Genomic DNA, 25693 nt, shown 5'->3' with positions numbered 1-25693 from the left:
ACGGCCCGACACGACCATGTGGGCCATGCTGGGCTTGGGATTTTAGGTCCACGTGCCAGCATGGCACGGCACGACCGAGCGGGCCGTGCCGCCCGCGTTCCGCGGGCTGGCACAACCCAGCCCGCAGCCCGGCCTAGCATGGCCCGACACAACCCATATATATTTTATATATATTTATATATATTATAGTTATATAATAATATATAGTATATAATATATTAATAAAATAAATATTTTTTAATTTTATTATACTAATTTATTTAATTATTGCATATATGAGCAATTTTATACAAAAAATTCATATAAAATTAAAATTTTAAGTTCTTTTGTCAAATTTTTTTAAATAAATAGCTTTGGCCCAATACATAGCCCGACTTGGCCCAAGGCTCGGCCCACGGACCAGCCCGGCCCGTGGCATGGCACGACATGTGGGCCCAAGCTGTGGGCCGTGTTGGGCCAACCCCCAAATTTTTCACCGGGGAGGGCGGCACGACCCACTTTACACCTTTACTCCATAAGGTCACCATGAAGGAAGGCATTTTTAATGTCAAGTTGAAACAAGGGCCAATCATACATAACTAACTGCTAGGGAAATTAAGACACGGACAGAGCCAATCTTAGCCACTGGAGAGAAGGTCTCCACATAGTCCACCCCATACAACTGTGAATAACCTTTGGCAACAAGTCTGGCCTTCAACCGCTCCACACTACTATCCGACAAGTATTTAATAGTATACACCCATTTACAACCCACAACATGCTTACTGGGAGGAAGAGTAGTGAGCTCCCACGTTTGAGTGTGCTGAAGGGCAGAGAGTTCCAACTCCATCAAGTTGAAACAAGGGCCAATCATACATAACTGCCTGGGAAATTAAGACATGGACAGAGCCAATCTTAGCCACTGGAGAGAAGGTCTCCATATAGTCCACCCCATACAACTGTGAATAACCTTTAGCAACAAGTCTGGCCTTCAAATGCTCCACACTACCATCCAACAAGTATTTAATAGTATACACCCATTTACAACCCACAGCATGCTTATTGGGAGGAAGAGTAGTGAGCTCCCACGTTTGAGTATGCTGAAGGACAGAGAGTTCCAACTCCATTGCTTGACGCCACCCAGGTGAGATAAGAGCCTCCTGGACATTCTTAGGTATAGAAATAGATGACAATAGTGAAACAAACTGGCGATGTGAAGCGGAAAGGCGAGAGACTGAAACAAAATTGGAAATGAGATGGAGGGTACAACTACGTTTACCTTTCCGTAGAGCAATGGGAAGATGAAGTCCTAAAGGTTCTGGGACAGGAGCAACAACAAGATACGGAAACAAGGTAGAAGCTGGAGGAGGAGCTGATGTCTGTCGATGAGTATACACATGCCGGATCAGTAGTCGTTCAGTAGGAATCTGCACTGGAGGAGGTGAAGGGTCAGCCCCAACTGGAACAACTAGAACAACTGGAACGGGATCACAGATTGGAAGAGGAAGAGGAAACAAAGGTGGAGACACCGATACTTTAGGTCCTGAGAAGAAGGGGATAGACTCAAAAAAGGTGGCATCCGGATAGACATAGAACTTCCGAGTAATGAGATTTTTACACTTATGCCCTTTCTAGGTCCGAGAGTAGCCAAGAAAGACACACTTAATAGAGCGTGCATTTAGCTTGTCTATCCTAGGACAGATTGTGAACAAAGCACACACAGTCAAAGATCCGGGGTGTTAATGGAAAGGGAGACAAGGTGGGGAACAAAATAGAGAAGGGAGACCGACCATGAAGGATGAAGGAGGGCATCCGATTAATAAGGAAACAAGCAGTAAGCACAACATCACTCCAAAATCATTTAGGAACACTCATATGATGAAGAATAGACCGAGCAGTTTCAAGGAGATGACATCTCTTTCATTTAGCCACCCCATTTTGTTGAGGAGTGGATGCACATGAAGTTTGATGAATGATGCCATGCTGTTCTAAATACTGTTGAAGGAAGTAAGAAAGTATTCACGACCATTATCTGAACAAAGAACTTTGATTGGAACACCAAATTGTGTATGTATTTCAGCATGGAATTTTTGAAAAATGGAAAATAATTCACTCATTTCTTTCATTAAATAAATCCGTGTCATCCTTGAACAATCATCAATAAAAGTGATAAAATACTTGTAACCATTATAAGACTCTATTTTAATCGGACCCCAAACATCTGAATGAACTAAAGCAAAAGGAGTCAACATATGACTATCAACTCTAGGACTGAAGGGAACCCGATGGTGTTTCCCATACTAACACGACTCATATTATAAAGACGACAAATGACTTAAAGATGGAACCAATATCTTGAGTGCCTTGAGAGATGTGTTGGTTTGGCTGTCTTAATTTGTTTGTTTTATCTTTGTTGTGTCTTAAGTCATTAGTTATTGGGCCTAATCTTATTTAGTGTTTTTATTTGACTAGGTGTCCCATCACTAATCGGGGACATTCTAGTCTATTATGTAACATTATGTAATGCTCTTATATATAATAGAATAGGGCCGACTGAGAAAGTATTGCCGCCCTTCCATATCTTCTCCTTCTTCTTCTTCTTCTCTTCTCATTCGGCAACCTTTTTCCAGCAAACATGGTATCAGAGCACTAATCTTTCGCCTAGTTACAACAGCTGCTTCTTCTTCTACTCGCATCTAACTCTCTCTCTTCTTCCTTTCTATCTTGGTTGCTGCAAAAGAAACCCTAGGGTTGGTCGTAGAACACAGTAGGACCTACATCTAGGGTTTCCCTTGATTGTAGGGCCCAAGGGGAGTTAGACCCAGAAGCTGATGCCCTAATAGGCACAGTACAGTAGACTGTAGCCATTCGGCTAAGAGGGATCTGTGTAGAACAGATCTAGGAGGGAGGACTAATCTCAGCAGTCCTAGAACTGTTCGTGGGTGAGGTTATAGCCTGCAATAGCAGTGATTAGCACACAGTAGAAGCCAACACAGCAAGTTGCAGGCTGTGGCAGCAGTGATTAGAACACAGCAGAGGGTAGCACAACAGATTATAGTCTGCGATAGCAGTAATTAGGGCACAGTGCAGCAGTGTAGTACTCGGTGTTTCAGCTCTGTGACGGGTTCTCAGGACTGAGTTTCAGTGCAGCAAGTTCCGTAAGTTTGAAACAGTTCTCTATATATTGTGTTTACAGTCTTGACATTTACAAGTAGGAGAAGATGTCTTCCGTATCCAGGGAAGTGTCTTCTAGAGATGTTAGCGCTTGTGGTAGGTCTCCTAATCTGGAGAATCCAAATCTGCACAGCCTACAGATCACAGATGTGTTGTTGGATGAGTACAACTTTAGAGAATGGTTTGTTTCAGCCATGCTCTTCATTGCATCCCGGGAACTCACTGGTTACTTGGACGGGCAGAAGAAGGAACCTGAAGTGGGGAGTGCTGAATATGCAGCTTGGCGCAAGGAGAATGCTACAGTTATGTCCTGGTTATTTGCTTCAATGACTCCAAGAGTAGCTAGGATTGTTCAACATTTCTCCACGGCTGCCAAGATATGGGAAAAAGTGTCTAAAACCTATGGGTAGAAAAAAAATAATGCCAGAATTTACAGACCGAATCAAGACATTGCTGCATTGAGGCAAGGAGATATGAGTGTGGCAACATATTTTGCTACACTAGAAGGACTGTGGGAAGAGCTAGATCATCACCTTATTATTGATTGGGAGAATGCTAGAGACAAGGAAAAGCATGACAAACAGGTTGAAGAGGGTAGAACATTTAAATTTTTGGCTGGCCTAGATCCAATATATGAGAGCATAAGGTCCCAAATTCTGGGAAGGAATGAAATGCCAGACTTACATCATGTCTACTACCTTGTGAGGAATGAAGAGGTGAGAAGAAAAGAGATGCAGGTTGATACTCAAACTAAACTAGTTGAACAGTCTGTGGAACATTCGGCCCTAATCTCTACAAATCAAAAGGGGAACAGGTACTCGGACAATAGACATCTGAAGTGCACCCACTGTGGAGGAGAAAGGCATGTGAAAGGGACCTGTTGGGTTCTCTATCTGCATCTGAAGCCAGCTGCATTGAGGAAAGATAAGAAGCATTAGAAGGGTCAACCCGCAAGTGGGAATCTAGCTGCGAGTCACAGTGATGATGGTTCAAAACACTCATCCACAGTTACTTCCTCTTCCATGGGACAAACTACTAATTCCCCTGGAACCTGGACCTTGGGTTTTACTGCCGATGAGGTAGAGGTTCTTAGCCGGGCCCTAGCCCGTCTAAGGACCAATTCTCTTGCTTCCACCTCCCTTTCCAGGTCAGGTATTGTCTCTGCCTTTAGTGCAACTAGTACTATTGATCATGCCTCTTAGATTATTGATTCTGGTGCAACTGACCACATGACACACATGTCTTCTCTATTTTCTTCCTATCATTTAATGTCTGGCCAAGATAAGATGAGGGTTGCTGATGGTTCTCTCTCTACCATCTCTGGGAAAGGAGTGGTTGACCTAAGCAGGACCTCTCACTCAAATCTGTCTTGCATGTTCCCAATCTTTCTTCAAATCTCTTATCTGTTTCAAAGTTTACCAAAAATTTGAATTGTAGCATAACCTTTTTTCCTACTCATTGTGTCTTTCAGAACAGATTGACGAAGAGAACGATTGGGAGCGGTCATGAGTGTGGAGGTCTCTACTACCTTGATGCAGACATCAGTTTGGCCTTACAAACATCTACTACTAGTAATTGGTCCAATGTGGAGTCAATAGCTAGGTTACATCTGTGGCATGCTAGGTTAGGTCATTTGCCGTTTTCATCATTGGAAGTGTTGTTTCCAGAATTTTTCAAAGGTGTTTCAAGTCAAGAGTTAGGTAGAGAATGTGTGTCAAGGGCTCCTTGAGCTCATGCAATAATCAATCATGATAAATGGGACTCCAATAGATTTTGTCCCAACTAAGAGAGGTCTGAACAAGGTGACCCCCTATCCCCCTTCTTGTTTATGATGCTGGCAAAGGTTCTTAGTAGAATGATCACCAAGGCTGATTTGGACAATTTAATAAAAGGGTGGAGAGTGGGTTGGGTAGGGGGGAGGTTATAGTCACACACGCATTTTGCGGATGACAATTCTGTTTTGTGACAATGATAATCCTGTATCCCTTAAAAATTTAAAGACATTGATAAGCTCTTTTCAGAGTATCTCTAATTGAAGGGTCATTTGGGGGAAAGGTTGCATTGTGAGTATGAATGTGCAAGAGGAGATTATTTGTGATTTAGCTAAGGTGCTAAGTTGTGAAGTGAAGAGCTGCCCTAGAGTACTTAAATCTCCCTTTGGGTTTTCTACCAAAATAAAGGTCTCCCTTTGGGTGGAAACCCAAGATTTGAGAGGTTTTGGAATCCCATGTTGGAGATATTTGCTAGAAAGCTAGATGCTTGGAGAAGAAATTATATTTCGATGGGTGGAAGAATAACATTGATCAAGGCCACTATGGCAAATCTTCCAATTTAATCTCTCTACTTTCCGCATCCCTATTAAAATTGCTAGGCAACTAGGAAGATTATGAGGGATTTCCTTTGGAAACTAGGGGAAGAGAAGAGAGACTACTTGGTGAAATGGGAAGAAGTTAGCATGCCTAAAGAGAAGGGAGGATTAGAGTTAGGGAATTTGATTCAGAAGAATTTAGCTCTTTTAGGGAAATGACTTTGGGGATTCCCTTTGGAAAGAGATAGGCTTTAGCATAGGGTGATAATAAGCATCCATGGACTGTTGGACAATGGTTGGGATGCAAAGGAAGCCTCTAGTGAAACCTCAGTTGGAAGGCAATTCAAGAGGTATATCCTTCTTTCTTCAACCTTATTTGTTAGGATATGAGGGAATAGGCTCAAAGTTTTGTTTTGGGAGGATTTGTGGTTGCGCAATATCCCCTTAAAACTCTAGTTCCCTTTTCTCTACGTAATTTCCAATTATAAGTTTGTGGTCTTCTTTGACTCGGGATTAAGTTGGGACTTTGGATTTAGAAGAGGTCTTAGGGACATGGAATGCAAATCTTGTTGGAAGGGTTAGAATCCACCTTATGGGTGGCCAAACAATGCTAGATGGCCAGGCGAAATTTAAAAAATTTTCTAACCCTTATGGAATCAATTTCTCGGTGTTTTGAAAAACTGCATTTTTCTGGATTGATCTTGCATTGAACCGGGCCAGATTTGAAACCAAATAAAAAAGGGAGATTATACCTGATATGGATACCACAAGTGCAGATTCCAAGGTGGAAGTTCTCGCCCAATATCAGTCCCAAAACCAGCCTCCAACTGAAGATGGCGTAGTGTATGGGAGAAGCTAGTTCAGCAACACTGTTTTTAGAAAAATTGTTATTCAACTTGCTTGGATCGAATGGGATGCGTGAGCCTGATTTTCCCAACGTTTTTCTTGCTTAGAGGAAAAATTGATAAAAATCAGTTCTTAAAAAGCCTTGGTCATGATAGGGTTTCTGGGAGAGAAGAGAGAAGAGGAGAGTGCAAGAGAGTGAAGAGAACAAGTCCCATTTGCCCTCTCCCTCTTAACCCCCTTATATGGAGCACTCCTAATCTAATTAGGAGATTATCCAAATCTGATTTGGATTTGGACTCTTTTAAGAGGTAATCATTAAGAGGATAGGTGCTCCAAATACCCAGTTTTGACCCAAATCACATGACAACTTAACTAATCTAATTAGTAATGGTCCTTCGGCCCATTTTCTTCAAAGGCTCATGTCCCTGGTTGTTGCATTTCCACTTTGGGCTTGATATTGTATGGCGTGGGACCCCACAATGATCTCACACATGTCCACATGGGTTCGACTGTACCCCTGAAAGAGACTACGCCAAATTCACTACTCAGGGCAGTGAACCCCTGACTTAATCAGCATTGATTCGGTTTGGGCCCAACATTTACACCTAAATGATCATTGGATACAACCACCCTATGAAGACCCAAGGATAATTGACTCATGTAAGACAAAGCTCATCAAGTAATCAGCCCTGTAATAGTCTCTTATAGTTAACCTCTCAGCCCATAATAATCAAAACACTGCCTGACAGGGAAGGACCTCTCCCTTGGCTACAAAGTGCAGTGTTACACTCTTTGCTCAGATGGATCTAGGGATTAAAACCTTTTGCAAACCTTTTTCATAAAATAGTAGTATATTATTATATATATTTTTTGCAAAACTAGATTTCAAACATAGGTGAAATCCATTGCTAGTAATTTAGGTTTCCATTAGAGAGAGTGTAAACCCTTCTATTCATTTTGTCCGACAAAGGGGCCGATCCTATCACTGTGGTCACCCACTCAGGTGAAATCTTAGACTGCCCTAACATACCCAGGTATTTGACCCTTGATGGCTCTCATTGGTTGGCACATCAAAGACAGGCCAGTCCAACACCTAGTGTAGTACCATAATCGAGTTTGGGGTTATGTGTAACTTTCTAGTTTTGCCCATCTATCTTCAAGGTCTAGGGCATAATTGGAAATTGGTCCGGGTTTAGTGCTTCTAATGAACACCCACTAGCTGTGCTTGGGGTCTAATCCTAGTAGCTGATACAAACTGCTCCAACTCCTTGGCAACACACCAGTGTTAGCCTTGTCAAGATAAACTCCCCAAGTCTATCAAATGGCTAAGAACATTCTACACTAATACGAGTCTCTTAATTGTCTATTTAAGGGGTAATATACAAAAACATACCAATATTAACATGAAACAACAATGTACTTTGTTCATTTACAAATAAATGCTTATGTACATCAATATGATTGGAGGTAAGGGCATACACTGTTTAACAACTCCCACTTGCACTTAGGTCCAATCGGGTATAAGCCTCAGTCCCATACTATCCACGTGTTCTTCAAACACTTTCTGTGTCAATGGCTTAGTCAGTGTGTCTACCACATTCTCCGCTGATGCTACCTTCTGAATATGGATGTCTCCTTTACCAACAATCTCCGGTAGAACTAGCGTTGTCACACAATAGTGGAATGGGTGATGTGGTATGACTCCAAATTCTTAGATGAATTTCTTCATCCATACTACTTATTTGGCAGCCTTAATTTTGGCAATGTGCTTGGCTTTGGTCGTGGACTAGTTTTCTATCTCACTGCACAGGATCCCAAATGTATCTAGATGTAGACTTTCTATCGTCTAGATCAGACTGGAAGTCGACATCTATATACTCGACCATCTGTAGTGTGAACTACCATTGAAGACGAGACAATAGTCTTTAGTCCTTTGTAGGTATTTTAGTAGTTCTTTACAACAGTCCAGTGCTCTTGCCCTGGGTTGGATTGATATCTACCCACAACACTTATAGCCTAAGCAATGTCTGGCCGAATGCAAAACATAGCATACATGATGCTCCCTACGATAGAGGCAGAGGGAACTTTTCTCATGTCCTCTATCTCCTTAGGGGTCTTAGATGACATTCCTTTGGAGAGTGTGACTCCATGTCTGAAAAGAACGAATCCCTTCTTGGAATCCTACATCTTGAATCTTTTGACAATCTTATCAACATAAGTAAATAGGGACAATCCAATTAACCTCTTTGATTTATCTCTATAGAGTCAAAGTCCAAAGATGTAAGAGGCTTCTCCAAGACCTTTCATGGAGAATTGCTGTGAAAACCATAGTTTCACTGTGGTTAACATTCCTATGTCATTCCCAATGAGCAAAATGTCGTCTACATATAGAACCAAGAATGTAACCTTATCTCCCATTATCTTTCTGTAAACACAGGGTTCATTCGATTTTGCTCAAAATCAAACTGTTTGACTGTTGAGTCAAGCCGGATGTTCCAGCTTTTGGAAGCTTGCTTTAAGCATGGCCATGGGTGAGAAGGTTTTCTCATAGTCGACTCCTTTCTGAGTGTAACCTTTCGCTACAAGCCGGGCTTTATAGGTTCCAACCTTTCCATCAGAGCCCTTCTTCCTCTTGTAGATCCATTTGCAACCATTTGCTTTTACCCTAGGGGGTGGGTTTACGAGAGTCCAGCCTTCATTGGTTTTCATTGAGTCTATCTCGATTTTCATGGCATCTACTCACTTCAAGGAGTCTATGTCTAACATAGCTTCTGTATAAGTCACGGGATCTTCCTTGCTGTCCATTGCTTCCATCTTTACGAGAGTCCAGCCTTCATTGGTTTTCATTGAGTCTATCTCGATTTTCATGGCATCTACTCACTTCAAGGAGTCTATGTCTAACATAGCTTCTGTATAAGTCACGGGATCTTCCTTGCTGTCCATTGCTTCCATCTTGATCATAGCCAAAACATACATGAGGTTTAGGTGCCCGGGTAGATCTTCTAAGCTGGATATTGCCATTTGAAACTTGTTTCTTGCATTCTGAACTACGCCTCATGCCTCTAGGTAGTGGAACGCCTCGCGTCACACCTCTGCGTTTTAAAACATTGTTTTTGAAAAATTGCATGAATATATTAGTCCAAGACCTAATCATTGTTTCATGTTATGTATCATAGAAAGGACTTTTATCTACGTTTCATTTCCATTTCCATTTCATCATCTCTGAGATTTCTCTCCATCTCAGGGACGGAGACATTATTCATATCTCTTGAAATGTAAGAAATCACATAGATTCATGGGGCTAATTATTTCAGTTGCATTAACCCTATCACTTTTTATGAAGGATCACGTATCCACCCATTTGATGGGCTTTCCCTTTGGCCTCTATCAGACAAGGTTCATTGCCATTTTAGGTTAAACATTTCTAACTGGCAAGTGCTGACCCGTCATATCGGGAGCCCCAAGGTACTGTGAAAGAGTCTTTCGTTTTAGGATAGGCCCTTACCATTAGTCTATGCTGCCCCTATCATCCTATGAAGCAATCCCACTGACTGTCTCAGCAAAACGTACAACCCAATTTTGTGGTGCATTTCTGCCCACCAATTTAGGCCATTTTCATGCTAATGACGGAAGGCCTTTAGTGATATTATCTTATGATATTCCCTATCAAGTTGCACTTATATTAATCATGAGGGAACAAGTATATCTGTCCTTAGGTCAGTTTTAGGTCTAACCATAATGGTTTCCATCGACTTTCATAAAGTTTGATTCAAATGGGCCCTAAATGGGCTAGGGTTCCTTCGGGTTCCTTTTTGGAGAGGAAACGAGAGAAGGGCCCATCCATGATGTGCATTCAACCATGATGGGCGTGGAGAGCCACATAAATCTTTTCATGGGCTAAGCACTTATGGCCCATGTACGAATCACATTCACATAGCACATCACACATAATTTGATCAATATCAAATTAAATCTTGTAAAACCCTATTCCATTTAGATTAACACATGATCAACCCATCAGTGGACCCAATTATCTAATAATATTTATCTTGGTATATGAGCCTAATTGGAAAAGGCAGTTCGGCCCATATAGCTATCCATGCTGAATTGAGCTATTATTGTTTTAATCTAACACAAATTAGGTTTTACAAGCATAGGCTGAATTGGTCCATGTAATGGCCCAAATCCCTGGCCTAGATCCAATTTGATCACTAAAACAGTGATCCAAGGGGCTGTTAACAGTCCCCAAACAACCATAGGTTCAGCCTATGTAAGTTGGACCAAAACTAGGTCAAATCGTCCTAGGGTTTGGTGCCTAAAACATGCATCAATCCACAGAGGTTATGATCTGAAAATTCCCAGTTATGAATCACAATCATATTAGCAAGTAAATAGCAATTAATCAAATCAAATAACTAAGACTGATAGTGTGATGGTCCGTATCCAATTCGGACAAATGCAGGATCCCAATGAACTGCTATCTCCAGATCGATCAACTTCTCCATCTTCTGCGATCTCCGACGAGTCCTCCAATGTAAATAAAATAGAAAAACCCTAATTTCTAATGCTTACATCAGAAGAAAACTTAATATATTCTTTCTAGAAAAGAAAAAGAATTAAGTATAGACCAAATAATCAAATAATCAAGCGGTGCACATTAATCTAGCCATCATCAAAGATTTTGATCTCCATTACACTTTCAGCCCAAGAATTCAGCATAGAACAATTCCATAATATATCAGAAAATATAAAGATTAATTTTCAGATCATTGGCCCCAAACCTAAGAACCGGATTCTCAGTTTTTCATGTTGACTAGGTCAAACCAGCTAGACTAGTTCTTGCCGATTTGGTATTTCTTTCAAATTTGATTTGGTTCAGTTCAAGAGCTGAACCTTGGCTCTAATATCACTATTGGAAGGGTTAGAATCCATCTTATGGATGGCCAAACCATGCTAGATGGTTGGGCAAAATTTCAAAAATTTCTAACCCTTCTAGGAACCGATTTCCCGGTGTTTTGAAAAATTGCATTTTTTCGGATCGATCTTGCATTGAACCGGACCAGATTTGAAACCAAATAAAAAAGGGAGATTATACTTGATACGGATACCACAAGCGTAGATCCCAAGGTGGAAGTTCATGCCCAATATCAGTCCCAAAACCAGCCTCCAATTGAAGATGGCCCAGTGTACGGGAGGAGCTGGTTCAGCAACACTGATTTCAGGAAAACTGCAATCAAACTTGATTAGATCGAGTGGGATGTGTGAGTCTGATTTTTTCCAAGAGAGTGAAGAGAACAAGTCCCATCCTCTCCCTCTTAACCCCCTTATATGGAGCACTCTCCTAATCTAATTAGGAGATTATCCGAACTTGATTTGGATTTGGACTCTTTTAAGAAATAAGCATTATCCTCTTAAGAGGATAGGTGCTCCATACCCAGTTTTGACCCAAATCACATGACAATTGTCATGTGACAACTTAACTAATCTAATTAGTAATGGGCCTTTGGCCCATTTTCTTCAAAGGCTTTCGTCCCTAGGTGTTGCATGGCCACTTTGGGCCTGATATTGTATGGCGTGGGACCCCATAATGATCTCACACAAAGTTCACATGGGTTTGGCTCTACCTCTGAAAGAGGCTAGGCCGAATTACCTACTCAGGGCAATGAACCCCTGACTCAATCAACATTGGTTCAGTTTGGGCCCAACATTTACACCTAAATGATCATTGGATTCAGCCACCCTATGAATTCCCAAGGAATTGGTATCAATTCCACTTGTGAATTGATGGTCTCTTACACTTAGGTAATCAGCCTTGTAAGACAAAGCCCTATGAAGACTCATGTAAGACTCATGTAAGACAAAGCCCATTAGGTAATCAGCCTTGTAATGGTCTCTTACACTTAACCTCTTGGCCCATAATGAACAAAACACTGCCCTACAGGGAAGGACCTATCCCTTAGCTGCAAGGTGCAATTTCACACTCTCTAGTTAGATGGATCATGGGATTAATATCTTGGGATAAGTTGACTGTACTCCCCCTCAGAATTCTGAATTAAACTGCAAACCTACAACAATTCAAAATTATAAACACTTCCATCTATAACATCCATACCCACTTGTGAATTGGCATCAATTCCGAGCTGGCACCTACCCCAACTGTATGGTGGAGCTAAGATTTTTGAGGGTGGACTGAACAGTAATAACCCCTAAAATCTTTTGCAAACCTTTTTTATAAAAGAGTAGTAGCATATATATATTGCAAAACCAGATTTCAAATGCAAGTGAAATCCACTGCTGGCAATTTAGGTTTCCATAAGAGAGTGTAAACCCTGATATTCACTTTGTTCGACAAAGGTGCCGATCCTATCACTATGATCACCCACTCAGGTGAATTCTTAGATTGCCCCAACATACCTAGGTATTTGACCCTTGATAGATCTCACTAGTTGGCATATCAAAGACAGCCCAATCCAAGACCTAGTGTAATATCATAATCTAATCTGGGGTTATGTGTAACTTTTCAGTTTTGCCCAAGGTCTAGGGCATAACTAGAAATTTGTCTTGGTTCAGTGCTTTTGATAAACGCCCACTAGCTTTACTTGGGGTCTAACCTTAGCTGTTGAGACAAGCTGCTCCAACTCCTTGGCAACACACCAGTGTCAACCTTGTTAGTATAAACTCCCCAAGTATATCCAATTGCTGAGAACATTTTAAACTAACACAAGTCTCTTAAGTGTCCAATTTAAGGGGTAATACACTAAAATGTACCAATATTAACATGAAATAACAATGTATTTTATTAATTTACAATTAAATGCTTATGTACATCAATCTGATTGGAGCTAAGGGTATACATTGTCTAACAAATCTTTCATCCTCCTTTTGATTAGATTGGAGTCAGATTTTTTGGACAAATCTTTGAAGACAATAGAGTGCGGTTGATCTCCCTTGTGGATTCTTTCACTTGTGCTACATTCTTCAATGCTTTAATACAGCCTAATACCTTGGGGGTTAATTTCTCGGTGAAAGAAATTTGGAACAAGCGTGTTCCTCCAAAAGTTCAGGCTCTTTGTTGGGAGGTGGCATCCTAGGCTCAAGAAAATAAAATGCAGATTATGCAATGGACCCCCCGGCTTCTAACTTTCTAAAGCTCAACTTCGATGGAAGCTTCATTTTCTTTTTGATGGGAAACAGTAACTTTCTTTATTTCTTCAAAAAAACTTAGTACAAACTGTCACCTTCAAAAACAAGGAGGCCCCTCATCAAAATTACAAACAGGCCCCAAAAAGGTTCTTCTTACTAACTCCTTGCTTTGCTAAAGTATCGGCCGTTGCATTGGCTGATCTCCTAGTCCATTTAAAACAGACTTCAAGCTCCCTTAGTTGCATAATCTCCCTTACCGGTTGTCTAAGGGACCAAGCGCCTAAGCTGTTTGTAAGGAAGGGTGGAAGTTTCATTGGCAATATGGGAGCCTTCAGGAATTCAAAAGGAAGGGTGTTAACATTCTATTCAAGACATAGGAGCATGGAGATGCACTGACAGCTGAGCAAGGGAGTTAAACATGCCCTATGACTGGGTTATAAGAATTGCAAATGGAATGATGGATTCATTAGCAAAACAAAGGGTCAGACTTCACATTTTTTAGGTCTTAGTTTGAATGATGTGTAACTTGGATTAATAGGCTATACCTGAGTGTACTAAACTCTTCATATAATTAATGAAACCTTTCTACTTCACTGATAGAAAAGGAATTTCCATGTGCATCTTAGTTCTATCTCTAGTAGCATTTTATGGTTGAGTAAGAGATTTTTCTCTCTTTTCCTTTTTTTGTTCTAGTTCTCCTCTTATAAATTTGCTATTGTTAAGAAAAAGGTTAACATGTTTACATTTTGTACTTACTTTTCATTTTCACTCAAGGTATTCATATGGAGTATACCTGCTTCCATAATGGCATGGAGGTTTATTTTCTCTTGTTTGTCATGGTGCTTTTTTATAAATCTACCCAGCATTGCTTCAAATTTTAATATCATATTGTTCTAGTTGCATCTACTTTGATTTGTTAAAATTATCTTATGACTGTCTTGTTTCTTGTGCCCTATTTTGTTATTTTCTTTCTCTTGACTTGCTTGTTTGGTTTCTTAACCACCAAATCTTGTTTTAAATAAGTTTTTGCTTTGCAGTTATCCAATTCCCTGGCTTTATCTGTGCGTGGAGATTGTGCCTTCACAACTAAGGCACAAGTTGCACAATCAGGTGGTGCAGCTGGTTTAGTGGTGATAAATGACAATGAAGGTAGCATTTTTGTTTGTTTTTCCTTTTTGATAAAAATAATGATAATTTCACAAGTTATAGAATTGCATTGTTAAGAATGACAGGAGTTTGGCTTCCTTATACTAAACATGAATAAAATCATATTTGCATCCCAATGGAATATGAATTGGCCCTTCCCTAGAGCCAAATGCATGGTTCAAAGTATCGATACACCCTTGTGTATCGGCAGAAGCGTTTATATATATTTTTTTATTCTTTTTTATTTTTAAATTTGGTTTTTGGGGAGGATTTTATACATATTTTTTATTTAAAAAAAGTGGTCCTGAAACACCTGTAAACAGGTGTATCGAGACCCCAACAATATGATACGATATGCCCGATACGGGGCGTATCGTATCAAAATTTTGATCCTTAAATGATACACCATTTTAATTTCTTCCAGTGCTAGACACCAGCTGTTAAATATGATAGAGCAATGTTTGTGTCACAGGAGTTGGTGCCATGGTGGTCCTTTATAAGAAAAAAGATAAAATGTAAACAAGGATTTTGTGCTAATTTATGGGTTATGGGGATTTTATGTTTAGTTCTTTTGTGATTTATGATATCTATGGCACTCCTACAATGTTATGATTTTTTTTTTCTATCTTGAATAGTAAAAGAAAAATTTTATTAAAAGAGAATACCGAGAACATCCAACAAAAGTTTTTAAGAAAACACCCACCAGAAAACGACAAAACGACTACAACATTTGAAACTTAAGCCTCCCCACAACAAAACCCAAAACAAGAAAACAACACACCCAAACTCCTCCCAACTCAAAGCTCCATTTTCCTTTTCGTCCATTTCATCCTCTAGATCTTGGCCCTCATTCCAAGACTCACCCCTTCCCTAATGGCCTTTTCTTCAAACTCTCTTCTCTTCTTGTATTCTTCAAATTCTCTTCTTGCAAGCCCCTTACCACCCGAAAAGAACAGGCCCAATGTCTTACCTACCTCCACCTCCCTTTCAACAACTTCCTTTAACTCCAGTCTTCCCTGGTTCTCCTTTGGCACCTCAATGTTAAGAACCCTGTTATCACAAACACCCCCAGATGTCCTCAGACTGTCATCTGAAAAAGTCAAACCATCCCGTTGAACAATTCTTTATTCCGTTTGAGAATCCACGTCATCAAAAGGGGAAATAAGATTTTGCTCCAAAGATCCATTTTCCAATTGCCCATTCCCCAGTGTCCCTAAGGTTCTTCTTCTGGACTCTTTTTGTGTACATTCTTTAGACCTCACCGCTTTTTTCTTGTAAACTCTCTTGAATCTACTGCTCAGTCTGTCACCAATGACACCTTCAAGCCGAGAAAACAATTTTGTCACATGAACTGGTCACTATTAGCACCTTTTGGTTTTTTAAAGCCTGATAGTGCATCTTTTTCTTTCTCTGCATTCTCTTTCCTTGGTGTTAGAATGTTAGAGTGATGTTCGGATGATAAGAGTTCTTATTAGCCCATTCTTATGTTTAACTTATCTTGTAACTGAGCTTGTGTTAATGGGCCTGGGCCTAATCCTGTTTAATGATTTAAGTCATCTGGGTGTCCCATCACTAATCAGGGGCATCCCAGTAATTTCTTGTACCTTGTACCATATTCATCTATAAATAAAGGACTGGTCGACTGGATAGAACAGTTCGACATTCTCTTCAGTTCTGTGGTTCTCTTCTCCTCCTTGCTACTTTGAGTATAGCTCTTCAGATTACATGGTATCAGAGCATTAGCTCCTTCCTGGTTTCAGCAGGCGTACTCTTTTCTCTTGCTGTCCTTTCATCTTCTCTCTTCCTTTTTTGGGTTGCTGCAGTGAAGACCTAGGAGTGTAAGAGAGTAAAGCAAGTTCGAACCTAGGGTTTCTCTTGGTTGTAGGACTCAAGGGAAGTAAGACCCAGAAGTAGATGTCCTACTAGATTACACCAGCAAGTAGTAGCTATTGGGCTACTAAGAGAGGTCTGTATAGGACAGACCTGGTTGAGGGCTGATTCAGCAGTCCTAGCACTAGCTGAGAGGGGGAGAACTTCCTCTACAGTTGCAGCTTCGTGCTCCAGCAAGACTGGTGCAGAACAAGTGGTAAAGACTTAGCTCCTTCAACTTCAGTTGCAGTCTTGGTGCATCAGAACAAGTGGTAAAGACTTAGTTCCTTCAACTTCAGTTACAGATTTTCTTCAGGTTGGTTATCAGCCCTACTCTTGGACTGAACTGGTTCAGTTACAGACCTTTACCTTTTACCAAAACTGCGGCAACTTTTGCACCACATAGTTGCAGCCTTAAACTTTTATCAACACTGTGAACTGGTTCAGTTACAGACCTCTACTTGCTACTGTACCCGTACTGTGAACACAGTGACCAATTTGGCCAGTCCTTAACAGAATCACCTATAGTACTGTGAACAACTCTTGGACTGAAGTCAGGATGTCCTCACTATCCGGTGAAGTTTCCTCTAGAGATAACAGACCTGTTACAAGGTCCTCAAACCTGGAAAACCCTAATCTGCACAGCTTGCAGATTACAAGTGTGCTGCTAGATGAGTATAACTTCAAAGAGTGGTCTGTCTCAGCAATGCTGTTCATTACCTCTCGTGACCTCACAGGCTATTTGGATGGAGACAAGAAACAACCAGAAATTGGCAGTCCTGAATACACCGTGTGGCGCAAGGAAAATGCCACAGTCATGTCTTGGTTGCTGGCCTCTATGACTCCTAGGGTGGCCAGAACTGTTCATCACTTCCCCACAGCTGCTAAAATTTGGGAGAAAGTATCTAAGACATATGGCCAGAAAAAGAACAATGCTAGAATCTACAGGCTGAACCAAGACATTGCATCCCTAAGGCAAGGAGACATGTCCGTGGCAACCTACTTTGCAACACTGGAAGGCCTCTGGGAAGAGCTTGACCACCATTTGATCTTGGATTGGGAAAATGCTAATGATAAGGGGAGGCATGATAAGCAGATTGAGGAGGGCAGAGCCTTCAAGTTTCTGGCGGGTCTTGACCCTGTATATGAAGGTATAAGGTCACATATTCTAGGGAGAGATGAATTACCTGAGCTTCACCATGTCTACTACCTGGTGAGGAATGAAGAAGTAAGGAGAAAGGAGATGCAAGTTGACTCCCAGACACATTGAACAGAACTACCTGGAGAACATTCAGCCTTAGTCTCCACTAAGGGGAATAGATTTTCAGACAAGAAGTCCCTCAAGTGTACACATTGTGGTGGTGAGAAACACACAAAGGAGAAATGTTGGGTCCTGTACCCTCATCTGAAGCCAGCTGCTCTGAGAAAGGACAAAAGGCAACATAAGGGCCACATAGCAAGTGGGAATCTTGCCACCAACAACAGTAGTGACAACTCACAGAGTATTCAGACAGTGTCATCTTCCACCGCAAGGCAGACTGCTGACTCCTCTGGATCAAGTACTTTGGGCTTCACAACTAGTGAGGTAGAGGTTCTCAGCCGGGCATTAGCTCGTCTGAAGAACAATTCTTTAGCTTCCACCTCTCTTGCCAAATCAGGTACAACCTCTGCATTTAGTGCATCTAGTTCCATTAATTCTACCTCTTGGGTGATTGATTCAGGAGCCACTGACCATATGACACATATGTCCTCCTTATTCTCCACATATCATCTGTTGTCTGGCCAGGATAAGATGAGAGTAGTTGATGGGTCCCTCTCCACCATCTCTGGAAAGGGGGTGGTTGACCTAAGCAAGGATCTCTCTCTTAAATCAGTCCTACATGTTCCTAGTCTTACCTCAAATCTGTTGTCTGTTTCAAAGCTTACAAAAAACTTGAACTGTAGTATAACTTTCTTTCCTTCTCATTGTGTCTTCCAGGACAGATTGACGAGGAGAACGATTGGGAGTGGTCATGAGTATGGGGGCCTCTACTATTTTGATGAAGATGTCAGCTCAGCCTTGCAAGTTTCTACTACTAGTCCGGAAAGTGTGGAGTCAATAGCTAGGCTGCACTTGTGGCATGTTAGGCTAAGTCATTTGTCTTTTTCTTCCTTAGCAATGTTGTTTCCCGAATTATGTAAGGGCATTCTGAGTCAGAGTTTAATTTGTGATGTGTGTCAAATGTCAAAACAATGTAGATCAATGTATCCAATTTCTAGTAATGAAATTCAAGCCCCTTTTGATTTGGTTCATTCTGATGTTTGGGGTCCTTCACCCATTGTTTCCATTGATGGTTTCCGTTACTTTATCAGTTTTATTGACCATTATTCTCGGTGCACTTGGATTTATCTGTTGAAAGGACGTGAAGAAGTTCCCCGGATAACTATGATGTTTTGCAAGATGGTTGAAACACAATTTGATAAAAAGATCAAGCAATTCCGTTCAGACAATGCAGCTGAATACTTTGAAAGATCCCTGAACTCATTCATGGAAGATGCAGGCATGTTACATCAATCATCATGTGCTTACACCCCTCAGCAAAATGGGGTTGCTGAGCACAAGAACAGGCATCTATTGGAGACAGCTCGAGCCCTTATTTTCCAGCACAATGTGCCCAAGCAATATTGGTCTCAAGCTGTTCTTACTGCATCTTACCTGATAAATCGGATGCCATCTAAGGTACTGGGTATGAAGACCCCTTTCTCTGTTTTGTGTCCCACTCTTCCAGAATTTCCTCTTCCCCCGCGGGTTTTTGGTTGTACATGCTTCATACATGTGAAAGATCCAAAGAAGACCAAGCTGGATCCTAAGGCTACAAAGGGAATATTTTTGGGGTACTCTCCTACGCAGAAGGGGTATAAGTGTTATGATCCTGTCTCCAAGAAAAAATATGTCACTAGGGATGTAGTCTTCTTTGAGTCTCAACCCTATTTCCAGTCTTCTCAGAATCCTCTTCAGGGGGAGAGTAGTGGGTTGGAAGAGGATTCTCATTCTCCCTTCTTTTTTGTTCCCATTTCATCACCTTCCACTACTACTAGCTGTAACATTCCGGGTCAACTTAGTGAGACTTCCACTCTGCAAGTTGCTTCTCCAGATTCGGCTGATGCTCCTGAAGGTTCCAGTAAACAAGAAAAAGAGATACTTACATACAGTAGAAGGAAGAAGGCCCCTCAACCTCATGATTGCAACCAGTTGAACTCAGATCAATCTGTCTCTGCAATCCAAGGTAATTCTGATACACTCAATTCAGATTTAGATCTTCCTATTGCTCTCCGTAAGACTGTTTGTTCTTGTACCACTCGGCATCCCATAGCCGATTATGTTTCTTACTCACACTTATCCCCTGCCTATCATTCCTTTGTGTCTGCCCTTTCCTCTGTATGTGTCCCTTCCAGGTATTCAGAGGCGGCATCTGATCCGAGGTGGAAAGAAGCCATGAATGAGGAGATGAAAGCCCTAATGAAAGCAAGGACATGGGAATTGGTGGACCTGCCAGAAGGGAAAGGCACTGTTGGGTGCAAGTGGGTATTCACTGTAAAGCACAGGGAAGATGGGTCAATTGAGAGGTACAAGGCCAGACTTGTGGCAAAGGGATTTACACAAAAGGAAGGAATCGACTACAAGGAAACTTTTGCCCCAGTAGCAAAGCTCAACACAATCAGGGTTCTACTGTCACTAGCAGCAAAATTCTCTTGGGAACTTCATCAGCTGGATGTGAAGAATGCCTTCCTAAATGGTGATCTTCATGAAGAGGTATTCATGGAACCCCCACCTGGATATGATGTTGGAAAGAAGGTATGTAAACTAAGGAAAGTATTATATGGTTTGAAGCAATCTCCCCGGGCATGGTTTGAGAGACTTTGTTTGGCCATGAAGAAAGTAGGGTACACTGAGAGCAGTGCAGATCATACATTGTTTACAAGGAGACAGGATGACAAACTTACAGCACTCATTGTGTATGTGGATGATATGGTGATTACTGGAAATGATGAGAAAGAGATGAAGAGGCTGAAGGAGTTCTTAGCTTCAGAATTTGAGATCAAAGACCTGGGAAATCTGAGATACTTTCTTGGAATTGAAGTTGCTAGATCAAGAGAAGGAATCTACATATGTCAAAGAAAGTATGTGCTAGATCTCCTAGAAGAAACAGGCATGATGGGGTGCAGGCCAGCAGACACTCCAATAGAACCAAGCCATGGATTACAAGAATCAATGGGTGAGGAATACTGTGATAAGGAAAGGTACCAAAAGTTGGTAGGAAAACTGATATACTTATCCCTTACTCGGCCAGATATTGCCTATGCAGTGCATGTTGTCAGTCAATTCATGCACTCACCAAAGGCCCCTCATATGAGAGCAGTGGAAAGAATCCTCAGATACTTGAAAACTTGCCCAGGGAAAGCAATTCTATTCAGAAAAAGCAGCAGACTTGAAATTGAAGCCTACACTGATGCTGATTGGGCTGGGTCCGTTGGAGACAGAAAATCAACCTCAGGTTACTGTACATTCTTGGGAGGAAACCTAGTCACATGGCGTAGTAAGAAGCAGAATGTTGTGGCTAGATCAAGTGCAGAAGCAGAATACCGGGCTATGGCACACGGGGTTGCTGAACTCTTATGGCTCAGGACTCTCCTTAATGAGCTTGGTATCAAGATTGAGGGTCCTCTCAAGCTGTATTGTGATAATAAAGCTGCTATCAACATTGCCAACAATCCTGTGCAGCATGACAGGACAAAACATATTGAAATTGATCGACACTTTGTCAGAGAGAGAATTATTTCAGGAGAACTTTGTGTGCCTTACACTCCATCAGAGATGCAGATTGCAGATGTATTAACTAAAGGGCTGACATCAACGAAGTTCAGGGACATACTTGGCAAGCTAAACATGATTGATATTCATGCTTAGCTTGAGGGGGAGTGTTAGAATGTTAGAGTGATGTTCGGCTGATAAGAGTTCTTATTAGCCCATTCTTATGTTTAACTTATCTTGTAACTGGGCTTGTGTTAATGGGCCTGGGCCTAATCCTGTTTAATGATTTAAGTCATCTGGGTGTCCCATCACTAATCAGGGGCATCCCAGTAATTTCTTGTACCTTGTACCATATTCATCTATAAATAAAGGACTGGTCGACTGGATAGAACAGTTCGACATTCTCTTCAGTTCTGTGGTTCTCTTCTCCTTCTTGCTACTTTGAGTATAGCTCTTCAGATTACACTTGGTACCCTATTTTGCCTAAATCCTCGCCCAATTTACCTATAACCACTTCTGAAATTCTGCCATTAACTCCAAACATCTCAGGGGGGTCCCCCAAACCAACTTCCAACTCTTCAGAATTATAGAAATGTCAAAGCTCTGCAGAATACCTTTACTGCTGTCAGAGAAGTTGCTTCCCAACTCTATGGCATCATTTTCACAATTGGTCTCAAATTCCCAGATTCCTTTACTTCCTCCCTACCTGTCCTACCACCGGCGGCCCCACCTTCAAAGAAAGAGCCAATCAAATTCTCTCCTACTTCACTGCAACCTGCAAAGTCAGCCATTTCCCTTACTCTATCAGGCGTCCCCCCTTTTCTCAGCTTATCTTCATTCCTCGCCTTAGTCCTCAAACAATTGTCAACCATCCCCTGCTGTAACAAGTCTGACACTTTTTTCATCAGGAGTAATCCATGTATAAATCGCCTGCTTGGAACTTCTATTGCTGAAAACAAATTTTGCATCTATAGACACCTTAGGCCATTGCAGCCCAAACTCTTCATTCACCCTCTCTGTACAAAGTTGCAGAGAGCCTGGGTCCTCCTTCAACACAACTTGTTCAGTGAAATAGGACCCTCTTCTTGAACAAACTAAGTAACCACTCACTCCCACTTCTGTTTACAACAGCAAAGAGATTGCTTTTTAAAGGTCGAACTTTTCCTTCCTCTAGCACCTTTTACTTGTAACCCCTGGAAACGATTGTGTCTTAAGGCTTCATGAAGCTTCTGAGGGCCGACCCTTCTAACAAAACTCCTTGAAGGAATTGACACTTGCTCAGAGTTTAATGGGTTGGCCAAACCTGGCTCTGTCAAGTAAGAACTTGGAATTTGGCATCCTCTCAAATGAGGCCTCAATTTCTTTTCTGCTGCAAGTTAAAGGGATTAGTGACTAGTGAGGATGTTGATAGATTGCCCCTGTGTCTAACAGCTTGCATCCTGAGCTCACATGTTGTAGAGAACATTGATGTGGGCCCCACAGCTGTGGTCCCACCCTGTTCGTAGGGTAGAATGTATCTAGTCACAGCTGTAGTCAATTTGTTATTCTGTTATTCCTAGTTTCAGTTTTATATTGTTTGTTATGTGTTAGCAGTTATGATGTAAACATCAAGGGCATATATGTCCTTTCATGTAACTAGCATAACATATATATATTAAATTAAAGTGGCGGTGGCAGAATATTGACATTCTGTTCTTCTCCTCAAATCTGTGTTCTACTGCTCTTTCACCACTCTTTCTTCTACTTCTTCTTCACTTTCTCTTCTCATCGAACCCGAAATTTCTTAGTGGTCAAGACTGATAGTAGTCTTGAACACCTACATGGTATCAGAGCCAAGTTAGGGTTTCTCATGTGAGCCTAATACCAGCCGACCACATGAGAATCTCCTAGGATTGGAAGCTGAAAAGGAGGAGTTCGCAGACTGATTCTTGGAGATCGCCAGAGGTGCTAGCAACTATTGGAAACTTGCTAGGGTTGCAGAGTGTTGGTGGTCAGGAAGGATCAGAGAAGATTAGGGTTCGGGTAACCCTAGAAGGCAGCGAACAATTTTTCCTTGTAAGTTGTTTACTTTCTAAGAGAAGTTCTATAAGAGAAGATAGGTTGGACTTATCTGGAGGGGAAGGCCGAACTATTCTAGTTCTTTCTCTCTTCGATTCACTAGGGTTTTACAACAAACCTTGGACCGAACTGTCTCAACTATGTTTCTATCTACTCTAGGGTTTGAAAGTGATCTGCGGCAACCCCTAGTGTTTGACTGAACCCTGTGATCCACCTAGAGCTACTCTTAAGTTTATTGGTAGGTCCGATTAGATTCTAGGGTTTCTTATTAACCCTACTGCAAGCCTATCTATACAGTTCTGTTTGGATTGTGCAATTGAATTGCTTATTGTAAGGACTGATAAAAACCCTAACTTTCTCAAGCATATCAGATTTTTTTTAAGCTGTTCTCAGAGTCCTACGGGGTTAGAGATCTATGGACAGCTATTGCTGTGTTAGCTAGTTTGTTTCAGATCAGAATTATCTCAGTTTTGTGCACATACACTGAGAATACAGATCAGGCCTATACTGTTTTGATTGTGATTGGTAGTTCAAGTGCTGTTTTTGAGACTTGACAGAAATGGAGTCTAAAAATCAGGCAGAAGGCAGCCTTGGGAACATCAGTTATGATAGTATTTCTGAGATGGGTGGTCAGATTACGACCGTAAAGTTTGATGGATCAAACTATTTGGAATGGGCCTAATCAGCCGTGATGGCTATTGGTGGAAGAGGTAAATTAGGGTACCTCTTGGGAGATATGAAAGAACCTCCCAAGGGAGACTTGACATATACCAAGTGGATGCAAGAAAACTACTTGGTTATGACATGGCTGTGTAATTCTATGCAACCTCATATTAGTCGGAATTATTTGTGGGCAAAGACAGCTAAGGAGATATGGGATGTTATGAAATAAACTTACTCCCAACCCCTTAATGTTGCCAGGGCATATGAATTGAAATGTGAAGTGAACACTCTTAAACAAGGAGAGAAACCGGTGTCGGTCTACTTCTCTACCTTGAAGTCCTTGTGGCATGAGATTGATCACTTAGAGACTCTTGAGTGGGAGAGTCCCAAAGATGCTCAGACCCATAGAAAGCACATCGAGACAAACAGAGTGTTCGAGTTTCTGGCAGGACTGGACTCAGAATATGATGTTGTTAGGCAGCAGATTTTGACTAGAAACAGTGTGACTCTCTCTCAGGCTTACTCATTTGTACACAGTGAAGAGACCAGAAGGAAGGTTATGATGCAACCTCACCCACCCACACCAGCCTTTGTAGCGGTTACACCCAAATCAGGGGTTGATTCAGAGGACAGGAAGAAGGAAGACAAGAAGGATGTAGTATGTGAACATTGTAAGAAGCCCAAACGTACAAAAGAGACATGTTGGAAACTGCATCCTCACTTGGTTCATGCGAAGTTGAGAAACAAGAAGGGAACTGCTCATGTAGCCATGAACACTAATTCAGCATCCTCATTTGGCACAAAAGGAACATCTTTGGAGACCTTAGCTGCAGTTCGGGCTGCCCTAATACAGTTAGAAAAGGAAGTTGGAAATTCAGCTCAGCCACCGCAGCCTCCATCAGCCCCTGCCACATCTGCCTTCGCCCATTTAGGTACTCGAGCTTCAGCCTATCATGCCTCAGCTCCAGGTACTACTAAACCTTGTTGGGCAATAGACTCAGGTGCATCTGATCACATGACTAGCTTGCCTTCATTGTTTACTACTTACCATTTGTCTTCTAGTAGGGATAAGGTATCTATTGCTAATGGCTCCCTAGTTCCTATTTCTGGGAAGGGTGACATCAAGCTTTCAGATACTATCTCCCTGTCATCTGTCTTGCATGTTCCTAAGCTTGATACTAACCTTCTTTCAGTCAGTAGTATTACCAAGCATATGAACTGCTCAGTAACCTTCTTCCTTGACCGATGTGTTTTTCAGGACTTGGAGATGCAGAAGGTGATTCGGACTGGCCGTGAGACGAATGGGATCTATCTGCTCGGGGAGCGGTTCCGTCAGGGAGAGTTAGTTGAGAAGTTGTCTTTTGTTTCTCAAAATGTGAGTCCGGTTATGCTTTGGTATAACTGATTAGGTCATTTGTCTTTTCAATCTTTACAGAGTCTGTTTCCTGCTTTATTTGAGTCTATTGAGTTGTCTCAGTTACAGTGTGAAAGTTGTGAATTTGCTAAGCATTGTAGAAAGCCTTATTTATTGAGTAATAAAAGGAGTGATAATTCTTTTGATATTGCGCATACTGACGTTTGGGGGCCTTATCATATCCCTTCCATGGGTGGGTACAGATATTTTTTGTTATTTGTTGATGACCATACCCGTTTTTCTTGGGTTTATCTCATGCGTTCACGAGATGAGGTACCTTCCCTGACCCAAAATTTTCACC

At 41.4% G+C, this 25693-nt stretch overlaps 1 protein-coding gene across 1 annotated transcript in view; it reads left to right on the top strand.

Annotated features, from left to right (window-relative positions):
• Positions 1-25693, top strand: part of LOC148874480 (signal peptide peptidase-like 2) — a 115074-nt gene that overhangs the window by 8164 nt on the left and 81217 nt on the right. Inside the window, exon 3 of the mRNA XM_088963533.1 lies at positions 14488-14599. Coding sequence (XP_088819659.1) covers positions 14488-14599 — 112 coding nt within the window. The remainder of the gene's footprint in view (positions 1-14487; positions 14600-25693) is intronic.

Source organism: Nelumbo lutea, chromosome 1, assembly GCF_056320005.1.
Source record: "Nelumbo lutea isolate HS-2025 chromosome 1, American lotus-T2T, whole genome shotgun sequence".
NCBI lineage: Eukaryota > Viridiplantae > Streptophyta > Magnoliopsida > Proteales > Nelumbonaceae > Nelumbo > Nelumbo lutea.
Note: the sequence above shows the minus strand (reverse complement) of the source record. Positions and strands in the feature narration are given on the sequence as shown.